Source organism: Megalops cyprinoides, chromosome 16 (genome assembly GCF_013368585.1).
Source record: "Megalops cyprinoides isolate fMegCyp1 chromosome 16, fMegCyp1.pri, whole genome shotgun sequence".
In the NCBI taxonomy this organism is placed as follows: Eukaryota; Metazoa; Chordata; class Actinopteri; order Elopiformes; family Megalopidae; genus Megalops; species Megalops cyprinoides.
The window spans coordinates 29,834,889-29,851,344 of record NC_050598.1 but is presented as its reverse complement, the minus strand read 5'-3'; the positions used below and the strand labels follow the sequence as shown (position 1 = coordinate 29,851,344).

Here is a 16,456-nt window from a genome sequence, read left to right as displayed (position 1 = left end):
CAGATAGGCAGGAATAAAAACTCAGCATAACAGAGAGATGTACAAGCACACCGGTTTTGCTCCCAGTCCATGTTGGATTTTATTGCACAGAGAGAACAGTGAACAAAACAAATCTTCATTCAACTATTCAGGTCTTCTGTGGGATGCCATCTTTAAAAGTGTCTGGACCATATGGACCATGGGGGGTCACATGATCCAGACTGCAAGTCTGGCCACACCCATAGCAGTTCTGATTGGCTCAATCACAGAGGGGGGGTGTTTTTACCCCAAAACACCGCACCCAGAACTACCATGCCTGCAAATAGTCCATTTCAAGTGCTGTAGAACAAGAATTGTTCTCTGGCTGGCAGTTTTCATAGTTGATTAAAAATATGCTAAATTAACGTACATTAAAATATATCATTCATCACCTTATCCAAAGTGCAAACATTTTTGTTTTTTTCTGTTGCCACGAAGTTTTTAGTTTTTAGGTGCTTTTCCCAAATGGAGTTTCCATAGAAAAATCACCCGCTTTCATATTAACCCTTTCACACACTTGCAGACCCTGCATGCATGCACACACTCATACACACGTACACAGGTACACACACACACACGTAATCAGTGCGAACCAGAACAGTGTAAAATACAGTGATGATAAGGAGTTTAAAAAAAAAAACACAACTAAAAAAACCTAAAAAAAAAAAAACATAACACGTAGTCACACGCATTACCTTGCCTCTCGTTACCATGTCAACCGCGTGGGAGACTGCCAGAGCGGTCTCTTTCGGAGCTAGCGGAATGCAACGTGACTGCGAATTCACGCAGACAGAGGCTGCCTGCTGGCTGCTCTCAGCTCTCTCCTTACACTCGTCTTTTCAGGTAGAGAGGCACGGGCAGAGAGAGGGAGCAGAAAGAAGGAGACGCGTACAGAAACACACCGTGTCAAAACGGGAGGAATCGTGACTGGCAGCTCGCACGGACATCGCATTTTTTTTGTTTTTTTTTTCCTTTCTTTCTCTCTTTCTTGGATCTGCTTATAGCTATTTTGGCATTCGAACATGGAACAGACATGATACATGGTACATGCTCTGCGGAAAACCCACTGTAACTCACCCAAGAGCAAAGGCAGTCTGAGAAAGAGCGTCGTAATTAAATTGAAAACTGTCTAAATACTGTAGTGTTTCCGTGTGGGCTGGCAGGAAGGGTGACTTCACAGAGATTCAGCTTTGCCGTGACCGATAGCTGACCCGCTAAGAGACCCGCACTCTTCCGTTATGTGACAGCAAGCCTGCTTGCAGTTTGGGCAGCCGTGACTTCCATTCTCACACATCTGCTCCGCCCCCCAACCCGTCCTAACACTGTCCTGGTGTTCAGAAGTTCAGTAGCGATAGTTAACAGGTAACAGGAAGGGTGTGGTGAATTTGAGACCACCCGTCATGACTCAATCATGGATGGGGGTGCAGGAGCATGGCAGAGACTGACAGAGATTCGCAGCAACTGGGGGGGGAGGGGGGGTTGCTGTAGGGGAAAGGACTCCCAGCCCCCCCCCCCCCCATTGCCCCCATGTTATATTAGCCCTCTGAATCAGGGTCTGGTGGACCCTTTTTCGTTCCTAGTTAAGCTCCCACCTCACATCCCCTGACACCCCCTGAGACTTTCAAGGGAAATTTGGAGAAACAGAACACTGCCATGATGTCAAAGCCAGTGTGGGGGGGGGAGGGGGGGGGTAGGGGGTGGGGGAGTCACTCCAAACACACAGAGCTGATGTCAGGTTAGACCCTGTCCCCCTCACACACACACGCGTGCACACACACACACACACACACACACACACACACACACACACACACACACACACACACACACAGAACGAGGAGAAGCTTCACACAGCTCACTCTGAGGACAGGACGTAGGGTGGTCATGGGGGAGGGGGGGTGTCCCCCAGGCTCCAACACCAGCAGGAGGGGGGGGGGGGGGGCCGCTGCCAGGGGCGTCGACCCTACGACAGCTGCTGGCGCGAGAGGCGGAGTCCGGCCCGGGCGCGGCCCTGGGCGCCGGCGGGCCGTGGGGTAAGAGAGGGGGCGGGGGCATCTCGCAGGGCTCCCCCGGGCAGGCGGTGCCGGGCCAGGGCAGGGCGCAGGGGCGGGGGGGCACGCATGGGGTAGGTCCGGCGGTACCGCAGGGATTGGGAGCGCAGCAGCCGGCGGGAGTATTGCACCTCGGGCATGATGAGCTTCAGGCAGGCGTCCTGGGACAGGCCCCCCCCGCTGCCGCCCCCCCCGCCACCGCGGGACCCATTGGGCGGCAGGTCGTACCCCACAATGTCCACCTGGGCGCTGGGCTGCCAGGGCCGCAGCTCCTTGTTCCTGATCTGGGCGGCGGGGCGGAGCTGAGGGAGGCGGCCGCCGAAACAGCCCCTCACCAGCCTGTCCCGGGCCCGGCGGAGGAGACGCACCTCCCGGGCAACGCAGGCCGGCCCCAGCGCCCCCAGCTGCCGCCACAGCGAGGAATTGAAGTGGTCGTAGAGCCGGGCGTCCAGCGCATTCCAGGCACGGATGCGGGCGGGCGTGCCGGCGGCGAGGCTGCGGCGGGAGCCGGGCGTGCGCATGTTCAGCTTGACGTACAGCACGTCCTCCAGGTCCCAGGACAGCAGACGGCGCAGCAGCACCAGCGACTCGTCAAAGTGCTCGGCGATCATCACCAGCGAGAAGACCCGCTCCACCTCCGCGATGAACGCCTCCGCGTAGGCCGTGTCGCTCGGCGCCCGGTCCTTGTCCCCGCCCAGGTCGAAGGTCAGCGTGTTGCGGGCGTACATGGAGTCCTTCTCCTCGGGACGGTAGTAGCGGCGGGGGGCGGCCAGGAAGGCCTCCAGCGAGCCGTTGGGGACGCGCTTGAAGCTCAGGCAGTACTGGTTGTAGTAGCTGAAGAGGGACTCGAACATGGCGGCGGGCTCACGCAGGATGGTGACGTACAGGGTGTCGGGCGGGAGGACGCGGCGCAGCTCCGTCAGGTTGAAGCGCATGTGGCTGGAGATGATGCGGGCGGGGAGGGTGTGGGGGTGCACAAAGCGCCCGCTGAAGGGCCGCGGGTAGCAGAACTGGTGGTCGCAGGCCTGCACCGGCAGCGCCACCGTCAGGTTGTTGCGCTCGGCGAAGCGGAAGAGGATGTTCTGCACCGTGGTGCTGGCTGTCTTGTGCGTCTTCAGGAAGCCGATGCTCGTGTGCTTGGGCTTCAGCCCTGAGGAAGGGTGGGGCCGCAAGGAGGGGCAGCCCAGGAAGGCCTTTAGAGTCCTGCAGCAGAGACAGAGAGGGGGAGGGGGGGGGAGTCAGATTGAGGGGAAGAGAGAGATGGTTAGGGAGAGAAATAGAGGGGAAAAGAAGGAGGGAGAGGAGAGAAAAGGATAGAGAGGGAAAAAGTAGAGAGAGTGGGGGGAGGAAGAAGGGAAGAGCAGGATGGTGAGGGAGAAAGGAAGATAGAGGGGGAGGAAGGAAGACAGATTGAGAGGAAGAGAAAGGGAAGAGAGGAGGGGAGAAGGGAAGAGAGGGATAGAGAGGCAGGGAGAAAAAGATAGAGAGGGAAAAATAAGAGAGAGAGAGGAAGGGGGAGAGAGGGGAAGGGGGGAATGGAGGAAGAGAGATGGGGGATAGAGAAAGGGAAGGAGAGAAAGGGGGACAAAAGGATTGAAAGAGAGAGAAAGGGAGAAAGAAAGAGAAGAGGAGAAAGAAAAGGCAGGCAGACAAAAAAAGAAAAGATGGAGACAGTGAGAAGAGGAAAGGAGGAGAGAGACAAGTTCTTTTTTCTAAAGTCACAGGATTTGAGTCCACCTGGTGTGTACAGTGCATGATGCAGCACAGTGCCTTCACACTTAAAAGTTCAAAAATTCATCAGTTTTTCTCACATTGTTTTGTTTTTTTGCCAGTTTATCTCACTTTCTATATTTGCAAAACGCAAACACCATTCTGAACAGCCAATCGGGGTTTGAAAAAAAAATGTAGCCTGACTGCAAAATCTATTTGATTGGCTGGGTGGGTCTGTCAAGCAATTTGTTAAATGGTTATCTGCCTCACAAAATGGTTCATATTTTTCTTTTTATCCCCTAGTGATTTCAGCCATGATTTAATCCCTGAATGTCGACTGGCAAATTAAACCTGCACCTTATTCACAGGACATTTTAATGAAATGTTAAGACCCCCCCGGGGGCGGCGGGGGGGGGGGGGGGGGGGGTTCATGGCAGTGGCCTAAGAGGATCTTACCAGCTGAAGTGCCCACCGCGATGAAGCAGGAGGCTCACACTGCTGATCAACAGCAGGACCAGGAAGAACTTCTTTTGGGACATCTTTCTAACTGCCCGACTAAAAAAAAAAAAAAAAACAGAGACACAGACAGAAGGATGGAGACAGAGGGATTAATAAAAGAAGAAGGGAAATCAGGCAGAGCTTCTTTTGGGACATCTTTCTAACTGCCTGACTAAAAAAAAAACACAGAGAGAGGGATGGGGCCAAAGGGATTAAGTGCAAGAGGAGGGGAGACAAGAAGGGACTTCATTTAGGACATCTCTCTACAGAAACACAGAGCTGGAGATGGAGACAGCGGGATTATGTGAGAGAAGAAGGGAAATCAGGAGGAACTTCTTCTGGGACATCTCTTACCTGCCTAAAACAGAAACACGGAGAGATGGATAGAGTCAGAGGAATTAAGTGAGAGAGGATGGAGACCTCTTTCTGTCTGCCTAAAATGGACAGAAATAACTGATTGCACAACTCAACCAGACTCTGAAGGAAAGCTCCAAAAACTCAAACCTAGAAAAGCAAGTGACCCTGACATCGTCAGAGCAGAAATGCTTACAGTCACTTTGCACTGCTGGAGCCTTTTCTTAAATTATTCAATCTGGCACTACAGAGAGGCCAGTTTCCTGACATCTGGAACCAAGGGCTTACATCCATCATCTGTGTGAGCAGTAATCTTGGGAGGGTTTTTCTGTAGTATTCCACAAGCTCAAACACAAATGTTACCAAACAGACATTACCAAACAGACCTGCATAAGAATCAGACTGCGTGCGTGCGTGTGTGTGTCTGTGTGTGTGTGTGTGTGTGTGTGTGTGTGCGTGTGTGTGTTTGTGTGTGCGTCCGTGCGTGCATGTGTGTGTGTGTGTGTGTGTGTGTGTGTGTGTGTGTGTGTATGTGTGCGTGCATGTGTGTGTGTGTGTGTGTGTCTGTGTGTGTGTGTGTGTGTGTGTGTGTGTGTGTGCGTGTGTGTGTTGGAGGTTTGGTTAATGAAACAGACAGCTTGTCCCTGATTTAATTTGTGTTGCAGCGTGTAACTGCTGGAGATACAGAAAACTTGCACGCACCTCAGTACTGTCTCTACTCCGTCCAGATGTCAGCCACAATCCTTAAAGAGGAAATCTGCACCACCCCGACCTACCCTTCTCTGCTGGTAAACCAACAAACAATCCATCTACAGGATGAGGTCATCTTACATACACCACCACTAGCCTCTTAATTAATGTAAATTCAATGTAAACAGTGTTCTTATAATTTATCGCAACCAAATGAAATTACTGATAATAATTCATAATGTGAGTGTGCTGTAAAACATACTATTAATACAGTACGCACTAAAAATACAGTACAGCAAATGATCATAACATGTAAATATGGAGGCATATGCTGGCATTTACTGCTGTTACGTTATGCTTAATTTATCAGTCAATGTAATATTAACACAGAGCAGTACTGATGAATCCAGGACTTCAGTTCCCCAGAAGTCAGTCCCCCCTTTTGAGACAGAAACTCCTTTCTAAAATGCTGCCCAAGGCCATCCAGGAAACAGAATTGTACCACACATTATACAGTTAAGGCTCCCTTTGCATGCGGACATCAACCGGATCAGACAAGAACCTCGACTTTAGGACTTAATTAATAAAAGGGGTGGATTAGAACACTGTGTGACAACTACAGGCTGTCTGTGTGGGGAGAGACGGAGAAAGCAGACGAGCTCTTTTATCTTATCTGACAGACACGCTGATCTACCATCAATGCAGCAGCACGGCATAGCGGTAAAGAGCAGGGCTTATAACCGAGAGATCACTGGTTCGAATCCCCTCTGGTGTTTTCACCCTTGGGAAAGGTACTTAACCTGCGATTACCTCAGTAGATATCCAGATGTTTAAATGGATTTAAATTCTAAGTTGCTCTGGATAAGAGTGTCGACTAAGTAGCAATAATAACAATCTCGCTTCCGGACAGTTTGTAGGATGGATGTTAATGACCTGTGGGCATGCAGGCTGAGAGAGACCCACTGCACATCGGATTACTTAATTCTGGCTACATTATGCCGTCCTGTTTAGGACTAACTGTTTGCAATGGAAACCTCCCCACCTCCTGCCCTTATCCCCACCCCCTACCCAAACATTCCCATTGGGAACAGCCCAATATCGCTCCTGAGTATAGATGAAAAACAAAAAACCGACCGAACAGCAGCTCTTTTTTTTTTTTTTTTTTTTTTTTTTGAGCTGTAACCCGAGTTCTGGTTTTCAACACCAAACACGGCGCACAGAGGATCCGGTGTCGCCGAGAGTTAATAAGAAAGGGATTAAAGTGGCTTTCTGTCAGTGAAACCCTCTCCTGCCCTGGACCCTGGATATGCGAGAAAGGGCCCCTCTTTAATTAAAATGGCCAGGTTGGATTTCCAGCGATCCACGTGACAACATGATGGCAGAGGAGGCTGAAACACGAGCTGCACCCAGCTATGATTTAGCATAGGGGTCTGCCTAATCTGTCAGTGTGTGGTTACATACACACTCACACACCCACACACAGGCATACACATGCACATGCACACGTACACACGAGCGTGTGTGTGTGTGTGCGCGCATTTGAGTGTATGAGTGCATGTGAGTGTATGAGTGTGTGTGTGTGTTTGTGTGCATATGAGCGCATGAGTGCGTGTGTGTGTGCGTGTGTGTGTGTGTATGTGTGAGAGAGAGAGAGTGCGTGTGTGTGTGTGTTTGTGTGCATATGAGTGTATGAGTGTGTGTGTGTATGTGTGTGTATGTGTGAGAGAGAGAGAGAGAGAGAGAGTGCGTGTGTGTGTGCACATGCATGCACGTGTGTAAGTGTGTGCCTTTGTGTGTGTGTGTATCTACGTGTGCATGTCCGTGACTGTGGGTTATCCACTCTGTTGCACTCTGCTTAAGCGGCGCTCTCGTGGGCTAGCATGCAATGTTATGAGTGCAGTGTTTAGTTTCAGAGCTCAAGCAATGAAGGAATTCAATCTCTCCCCCTCTTCTGGACCCTGCCTATGTCACCAGCCTCTTTTATTCAGCTCAGCAAGCCACATTTAACGCAAGAGTCTAACTCACTGGTCCATAAATTCAGCTGGGAATTCTTTAAAAAAAAAAAAAAACCCTCAAACTTCCCCCGGTGGCTACTGATGCTTGTGCCCTTCTAATTATTGCAGTGTTTAAGAATCTGCAGCTGATTTACGGTCCAGTAAGTTAATGCCTCATCTTAAACTTCATGCCTTTCACTTATAGCAGCCATAGGTCTAAAGCATTTCTTCTCATCCCATTTAACAATGTGGAGGAGCACACACAAGCTTATCTGTAACTTAAGACAAAGATGTTTCTGTTGCCTCGCCATACAAAGTTGTTTATCTGCTAATTCTAAAGGAATCGATTTTCCTTCCTCTGATCAACTATCTGACTGTTGGACGCTATGGGAATTAGGTCACATGAGGTAAAGCCCCTGGGCCTCCCGATGCTTAGGAAGGAGCAAAAAAATAACTAGTATTTCATAACAGACTGCAATTAAGATTAGAGACAGCAGCATATTTCAGCGCAAACAAATCTTTGACATTATCTGACGTTAACAAGGTCTATGATTAATGCTGCAATTAATTACAGCTTATGAGGTGCGCAAGTTATCATATTTATCATATTTCCAGTTTCCTCTTTCTGCCCACTAGTACCGGAATATAAAAACTGTGACTGGTTGAGTGTCAAATTTCAGTTCCCTTGAGATATAATGAAAATATGGGTTATCAGGTTTGCAAGGACTCCTTAAAATAATCTCCATTGATGAAAAGAGATGAGTTGTTCCATTTTTCCATGTTAATTCCTGCGGGAGAGGTAAAAATCTCCCGAATCTTCCCCAGCACCCTATTTGTGAAACCCTCCCAGGATACAGAGTAGTTAGTGGCACATTTTTGCAAGACGTAAAAAAAAAAAAAAAAAAAGAACTTAATGGTTGAAGGTTAATGGTTAATGGTTAAAGCTGCATGTTTTTTGTCTTTTCCACAACAACTGACACACAACTCTGACATCAATTAACAGTGCCGATTACACCATAGCGGTAGCCGAACCCATGGGAAACACAACGTCATTATGTGTGTTGAAAACAGATGAGAACTTGAAAACAAGTTATGTTTGAAGACAAGAAGGTGAAAAGTTATAGGTCAAAAGATCATATTTGCTGTGTGCAAGTATGAGTCAGTTATATTCTTGTGTTTTATGTTTGAAAGCGAGGCCTTCGTACAGTACGCATAACATGCACGTAAGCATGGCGTTGCTGCTTTATAAAGCATTCATAAATAATCCCACTGCTTTATGCTGGCTGATACAGTGTTTTAGCATGTTTTGAAACCATGCACTTGAAAGTATGTAATATATCACTCTATGCCAGCTGTCATGCAGTGTGGTGTAGTGGTAAGAAGCAGGGCTTGTAACTGAAAGGTTTGATTCCCCACTGGGACACTGCTGTTGTAGCCCTTGGGCAAGGTACTGAACCCAGAATTGCCTTAGTATATAGATCCAGATGGATAAATGGATAAAACTGTAACCTACATAAGTCTGTCTGGATAACAGCATCTAAGTGACAATAATGTAATGTCATGAAGCACAATATTCACTTCCAACTCATATGAAGTGGTAACACCATGCTCATGAAGGTATAATATCTGCTTTATGAAAGTCTTATGAAGTTAATCCAAATATCAAGACTAAGCCTCTGTATTTTGCATGTATAGTATAGTGTTCAGCAACACACCCACCTGGCCTGGGGGTGGTAGTATAGCATAGTGGTTATAGCAGGACTAGTACCCAAAAGGTTGCCGGTTCGATTCCTCACCGGGGCACTGCTGCTGCGCCCTTGGGCGAGGTACATAACCCACAATTGCCTCAGTAAATATCCAGCTGTATAACTGGATAACATTTTGAAAGAAGTGGATAAGAGCGTCTGCTAAATGCCAATAATGTAAAAATAATCCTTGACGAACAGTTTAAATGTGAGTGATGAATCACAGCAAAGAGGCAGGGATGTGGGAGATCAGACAGCAGGCACAGAAACACTCCTAATGCGGAGCATAATGTCCTCATGACCCACTGTACCCCCTGCCAGCCCTGGCACAGATGTTTCTGGGAAAAAACCCTCCATCTCTCCCTCGATTCAGTACGTGACCCGGTACAGAGATCTGCAGATCCAGAGGCCCTGAGAGTCACAGAGTGGTTGAGGTGAGGGTCACCTTCTCTGCGCTCCCCCCCGTCCCTCCACCCACCCCACTGGCCCCCGGCAGCAACCCTCATCACCATCTGGGAAGATTCCTTCCTGCCCCTTGGGGAGGGGGGGGGGGGGGGGGGGGATTGGAGGTCACTGGGCAGCAGTAGTGTACAGGCGTGTGACCCCAGCAGCACTGTGCTGGAGCTGGAGGACGACCCCCCCCCCCCTCCATGGACGGCCACGCCCGGCTCGGGCAGCGTGAACTCCAGCGGTATCGGGTAGGTCATGTGCGCTACACCCTGTATCCACACAAACACGCACACACGTCACACACACGCAGACACGCACCCACCCACGGTCAAATATGCACACATAATCATGCATACACGCTCTTAAACACATACAAAACACTCACACACACATACACATACACACCCATACATACATACATACATACAGAAATACTTACACACACTTCATGCTATACTCTTGGCCGTTTACATAACACTGAACACGCAACTCTGATGTTAAATACGTACTAGGCTTCAATTATTAACTGTTTGCATGGCAAATTCCTTTATTCAGCATGACTTACATAACTTCCCTACCATCCATTAAGACAGCTGGATATTTACTAAAAACACTTTACTTAAAGCCTGTGCATTGTCACAGCGGTGCCCCCCCCCTCCCTGATTATACAGTGGATCCCTTAAAAGCAACAGCACATCGCTCCACCAGCCACACTTCCACATCAATCACCAGCGCAAATTACACAGCACCCAAACGCAGGGGAAAACATGCCAGTTTGCTTTGCCTCAAAAGCAGTTGTTATGTGTGTTAAGGCGCTGCCTACTGTGGAGAAAAAGGTGCTGTTTTTACCTGGACGCTGTGTCTGAAGGCCGGAGAACCGCAGCCTCCTCAAAGGCTCCTCCACGGGCCAGGAGTTTTCGGGATGGGGCCGGAGCCAGCCCCGAGGTGGAGGTGACCACCAGCGGCCCCAGGCACGGGGACAAAGCATGGGACTCTAACTGAACTGAATTCCACACCAGCGGAAACGAAAAGATCTACGAGTCACACTGTAATCTTTAACACGCTGTGATTCTCCTCAGATAACGGCTTCTCCCAAGTAAATAAATGGTGTGTCTATGTGTGTGTGTATGTATGTGTTAGCGTGTGTGTGTGAGTGAGTACATGCCTATGTGTGTGTGTGTGTGTGTGTGTGTGTGTATGATCTTATCTGCATTATTACTGAACTCAGGTTGCAGCGAGAGTTTACCGCCTTGGCAGGGAGCCCATTTAACCCCCTGGTCCCACATTGTTTGAGGTCACAACCTGGGTGGCCCTGCACACGTGCCAGACAGAGACACTTGCTCCCCCTGCTGGACAGAGAGCAGAGAACAGAGAGCTCCCTTGTCTTTTCAACAAGCATCTGAGGGGCCCTGGAGTAGCAGTGTGACCTGGTGTCCTGGCCTGGAAAGAGGGGCATGCGGGTCCAAATCCCACAGAAGACACCGCTGAACACCTACCCCAACTACTCCTGCAAAAGCCGATAAATGGCTGACGCGTGCTTACAGTGTGCAAATGCAGTTGTGGAATATTGCCCTGGATGCAGGCTTCTGCAAAAGAAAGGAATATTGTGTCTTCCTTTACGCCGCAGTCTTAACCAGGACTGAAGAGACAAGGTTTATGTACCATTTCTGTACAATTAGGGGTAAAAGCATGGCTTCCAGTAGCTTCTAATGGGGAGAGAGTGACAGACAGAGAGAGAGGTTCACACAGAAGCAACTGTGCTTCCCAACTACCCATTGCATTCTTTACCATCTTATCCAGAACAGCTTACATAGTTTACAATTTACCCATTTTACGGCTGGATACTTGCTGAGGCAGTTCCAGGTTAAGTACCTTGCCTAAGGGTACAACAGCAGTGCATCAGCTGGAGAATCAAACCAGCGACCTTTTGGTTATGAGCCCTGCTGCTTACCACTACACCACACCGATGCCCTTCCCGCTACCCCACGACCGCAGAGCTGAGCTCTGTCACCAGTGCCCGTACGGCACTCTGCGGTTTAAGCTGAGCCGACGGAGCTCCTGCCCTTCGCAGACGCGGCACAGACGGGAGAGAAGGTTCCGGCGAGGTTGCGGCTGCAACGCCCCGAGAGCACGGCTCGTTTTAAGAGAGATTAATCAGCCGTCGCTCCCGGGAGGGACAAGCCGAGGCTGCGTCTGCGGGAAAAGGAAAATCATTTGTTCCGCTGTCAGGAGGAGCCCGCTGGGGCCCAGGGGAAAAGTGCACGCTGCTTAGCAATGGGGCCATTGTCAACCTGTGGCATCCAGTTTGATAATAACACGTATCGTGACAAAATCTCGTCAGCCAATTTTAGGCTTTTTTTGTCGTTTTAAACAGAATGTTATTTCCACTCTGGCCGATAGGAATAGTTCAACAGCCGCCTGACGGAACTGCGTTACCGCATCGGTATCAGTGGCCTCTCCTTCTTGTTCCTACAATCTCACATCTTTTGACAGCCGCGGGGTTTATCACAAAACTAACACTGCTGAGAGCCAGTAGCCAAAAGAATGCATCCGCATTCTGCTGGGTGCATTTTGGTGATGGTGAAATCCCTGCTCAAAATATGACCAAATTAAAATACCTCCAAGTCTTTAATATTTCATTCTGGAGTCTTGAGAGGGCCCCTGTGACTGTGGTTCAAATCATGAGCCCGCAACACCTGCTGCCTGGTGATGGAAACTGATAGCAATCGGCACATTAAAAATGTACAGGCAGCCAGATCTGAGGCTTTTTACAGGAATCTGGGACGGCCAAATGAATCCAGGTCTTTGGGACACTGGGTGCCGTGCGTCTACACTCGAGCGTTCACGCCAAGGGCACCTCGCTGGACTGACGCCAACCTGCCCGACCCAGCTGCAGCGACGCGGACGCCAGCCCCTCGGGGAACCAGCGTGCGCGGGCCGCGGCGCTAACGGCTGGAACGTTCCAGAACACTTGGCGTACATTTTTCAGAGAGACGTTTGATCTGTCGCTGTCTGAAAGCGCCGCAGGGCATTTTTTCCTACGCAGAGGGGATGAGTGGAGAACACGGTGCGTAGCTAATGCTAAAAAGCGCCGTCTCCTGAGAGCGTTCCACAGAGCGCTCCTCGGGGTTGGGGTTTGGCCGTAATCGTTCAGCTACCTCTCGCTTAAGGGCGCGCGGCGTACTTTGACTGTTCCTATTGTTGAACGCACCTCTGTGACCCTTTTTTGATGTTTTATCCTACACCTCAGTACAGACCTAGAGTGAAATGTTACACAATGATCTTTATTTTTATTTTATCAAACCTTTGTTTTACCCAAAAGGGTACAGAATCTCTTTTGCAAGGGAGACCTGGCCAAGAGGCAGCTCAATTAAAAGCATGTACAACACAAAAAGAGGAAAAATATCAAATCAAATAAAACACAAAGTGGAAACAAACTTGGTTTAACAACACATGTAAAATTATCACATTTTTTGGCCTGAAGCAAGAACAGCTTTCAGAGGAAATGTCTGTTAACTTCTTCTTAAAATCTGCCAATGAAATGCTAATTTATGTTAGCATATTTGGAATTAAGACGAATTGAGCTCTCAGGCTTTAGGACTAATAAAGATGAATGAATAAATGAACCATTAAATACTGCCGTGGCGATGTATTGGTCCCAGTCTCTAGAAGCTGACCAGCTGTTGCAGCTGTGGGGAAGGACACTGGGTAACATAGTCATTTGATCCACGCCATACCAAGCCAAAGCAGAACAAACCTTTCAGAAAAAACCACCTTTCAGAAAATAAAAGCAATTTACGGAAACGGAAATAAAGGTTTACTGCTTGAAAGGAAATATCTCCCTGTGAGTAAAGTAATTAATCCATCATCATGTATATTTCTCCACCTGTACCAAAGAAAATATGTTGATGAGAATATATTTAAAGGCAGAGAATTTTCAGATTATTAGTGTATTAAAATACATAATATGAAAGATGGCTACTTTCTAAGTTAGTACCTTCCTAAAATCAGCTGTGCTGACTGCCACACACTCCACAGAGCAGAGAAAACTGAACCTGCAGTAACTCTTGGATGAGCACCCAGCTCAATCAACTGCTTGTGAAGTGCATCTGATTCCTTTCCACTTATAATCATGATGCAAAGAGTGGAGTGGTGAGCAACGTCGTCTGTTGCATAATTATAAGAGTTTTTATGTTTGCTTGGGTGGTTAGTTATTCAGTTTACGGGGATTTCCATCAAACACACTCTCTGTAAATATGGATATATTCAAATATGGAGCTCATTAGGCAGAGAGCTGTATCATGCGGGCTAGTTTTCCCCAATGATTTCTGCTGAAATATTTTTTACCTCAGAAAATTGCTACACTGCACTATGGCCCCATTTGAGTTGATGGACATTTACAGTCTACAGAGGGGTCAGCACAATCAAAGTGCAGAGCAGTTTGAATTTAATAATAATTGAATAATTGAATAATTAAGTCAGGGACACTTTAAAGTCACCAAACACAAAGTGTTGCCCCCCCCACCCCCCTTCCCGCCCCGCCCCCCAACGCTAAAGTGATTTATTTAGTCATCGAAGTTTCATCCATATAAATGTTTTGGGGATAAAAGTAATCAAGCTGAAAAAAAACAAACATCCATTAATCTGCATGTGGTTTACTGGATTAGCATTGCTTACCAGGGGCTGTGCTATTAGCAGCCCGTAGCGCCTGTCACTTCCCCCTACAGCATGCATCCTTTCTCAGCGTCGGGGGGGTCAAACCTTCAGCTAGGGTCACACAGAGATGTTTGTTAACATGGCCATTTAATCTCTTTGACTTCTCAGCTGCTGCGGCAGCTGGCCGCAAATATTGAACCACTGAAACTCCTCAAAGGGCCTCCTCCTGTCCTGGCGATATTTTCCACGCTAATGTGGCCATGCAGAGTACTGCTTACGGCCCCCGTGCAGAGAGAGGTGAGGGGTCAAACCCCAGACGGGAGCGCTGCTGTATCCTTTAACGGGGTACTTAACCTAACCCACACACCACTGTGTGAACAGGTGATGTGTACAAAGACTGTGCAAGTCTCTCCTGTGAAAGTAAAATAAATAATGTAATGTAGTGTAACGGAGCTTAATTGAGAAACACTGTTATTGGGGGGGGGGGGGGGGGGGGGGGGTAGTTGGCTGCACAGCTAAGACAGCCATCTTCTCTCTACATCTGGAGAGCTCCATCCTCTTCTCTTTCCTTCCTTTTAAACTCCTTTTTAAACTCTTTCTCTTCAGCCCCCCCCCCCCCCCCCCATTGAGAATGTAAATGAAATCATCTTCAGCTTCATCGCTGAAATGAGCACGCCACAGTTCTTCCACTGTACGCTTCAAACTGTAAGTGCTGAGATAATGCTAACAAACACTGTAACTCTGAGAAATACTCCAACTGCACTTACGGTGTAACTGAATAGGCAGGTTACCTACCAAAAATACAGTATTGCCTACTATTTAGTTAAAATACAAACACTGGCCAATAAAAAGGGGGGGGGACACATTTTTAGGTGGTGGAGAGTGTGTGCAAGGTGCAGGAGGGAAGGGAAAAATCAAATGTGTTTTAGTAAGTTCCTCATTTTACAAGGAGAAATGATGAATACTTCCAGTTACACATTGGGTAAACACTTTTGCATGTGTATACCGATGCGAGCATACGTAAGTTGAAAAATATTGCGGGATGGTCTGTATGTGTGCTATAAGTGAAATATAGAAAAATAACTGATTAAAGCACACATTGTTCGAACCCCAACACACACACACACACACACACACACACAAAGCCAAACAAAACTTAACCAAACTAACGAGTAATTACCGAGATGCGACATAACACCATGACCTTTCTGGGGACCTTAGTAAGTGCTCTAGTCAACAAATTAATTTGGTTATATAACGTTTGTTTATTGTTATCATGGTACAAGAAGAATCGTAGGGGGGGGGGGGGGGGGATACGCGATGTTGCTACTATTTAACGTGCCTCATTCTACATACCGGGTTTTTTTAGATCCCCTCCTTAATGTCCTGTTTTCTTTTTGTGTAATTAATGGACTGTTAGGTCAGCCTTCCGGTGTTACGAAGTCCTGAAGAAAATTAAAGTCCTCTTACTGCAGGTCTGAACGAGAGTATGGACTGATGTGAACCCAGATGAAATATGTGAATAAAAAAATACGCATAGTGGGCAAGAAGCCTAATTCTATTCTATTCTAAACTCTCTGCTACCCCGGCACATAGGCTAGCTAAATATCAGAATAATTATTAGAAGAACTTCCCAGTCAAGCCATGAACACGGCATTTCGAAGGGATGAAATAGGTTGACAGATGGTTTTATTGGCAGTAAATAAAAAAAAAACGCAGTCTTTTTTGTTTGTTCTCGATATATGTATTTTACTCAATAAACGACGCCAAAACAGACACGGTACTGTACCGGTTACATTTTAATACCGGAGGTGTTATGACGATGGGTACCAGAATGAAATTGCAACATAAACGTGCGCCCGCGGCATGCCAGCATATTGCAATGGCCAAATCTATGTCCTAGATAAAATCACGCAGCATCTCTGATGTAGTTAGCCAGTGAAGTTGCGATGGAGGGAAAGAGCATATGATATTAACAACATTTCTTACCTTTCGTCACCTCACGACTCAGAAGGAGAGGGTGCTTTGGCTGTTCCTCTTTATGGCTACTGACTCCGTTCACCGGTTTCACGCAGTGGGGGGACTCTCGTCCTCCCGGTAAATTATTGATTCAAAAATAAGGCAGAATATTCACAGAAAATGGCAGGAGCGCGAGAATGCATCGTTTATGGGAAGCAATCATCTTCGTCTTCGCTTCGTCCCACCACTGTCGCAGTCGCGAGATCGGAGCTGTCATCATCATCATCGCGATGAGACACCTCGTGCGCAAGCGAGTCGGTCAAGTCGCTCC

The 16,456-nt window shown here is 47.9% G+C and overlaps 1 protein-coding gene across 1 annotated transcript; it reads right to left on the bottom strand.

The window, feature by feature from the left end:
* Positions 1–1,961: 1,961 nt before the first annotated feature.
* On the bottom strand, positions 1,962–16,456 carry gal3st3 (galactose-3-O-sulfotransferase 3). The gene is made up of 3 exons (XM_036548427.1): positions 16,156–16,456; positions 4,236–4,334; positions 1,962–3,272 (listed from the first exon to the last, which is right to left on the bottom strand). The coding sequence occupies exons 2-3, from the start codon at positions 4,316–4,318 to the stop codon at positions 1,982–1,984; spliced, it is 1,374 nt and encodes a 457-aa protein (XP_036404320.1). The 5' UTR covers positions 4,319–4,334; positions 16,156–16,456; the 3' UTR covers positions 1,962–1,981.

Excerpts from the sequence above, each read along its gene's own strand:
- gal3st3 (XM_036548427.1), bottom strand. The coding sequence starts at position 4,318 with ATGTCCCAAAAGAAGTTCTTCCTGGTCCTGCTGTTGATCAGCAGTGTG. Across the intron at positions 3,273-4,235 it reads CGCGGTGGGCACTTCAGCTG|GACTCTAAAGGCCTTCCTGG; the intron begins GTAAGATCCTCT and ends TCTCTGCTGCAG.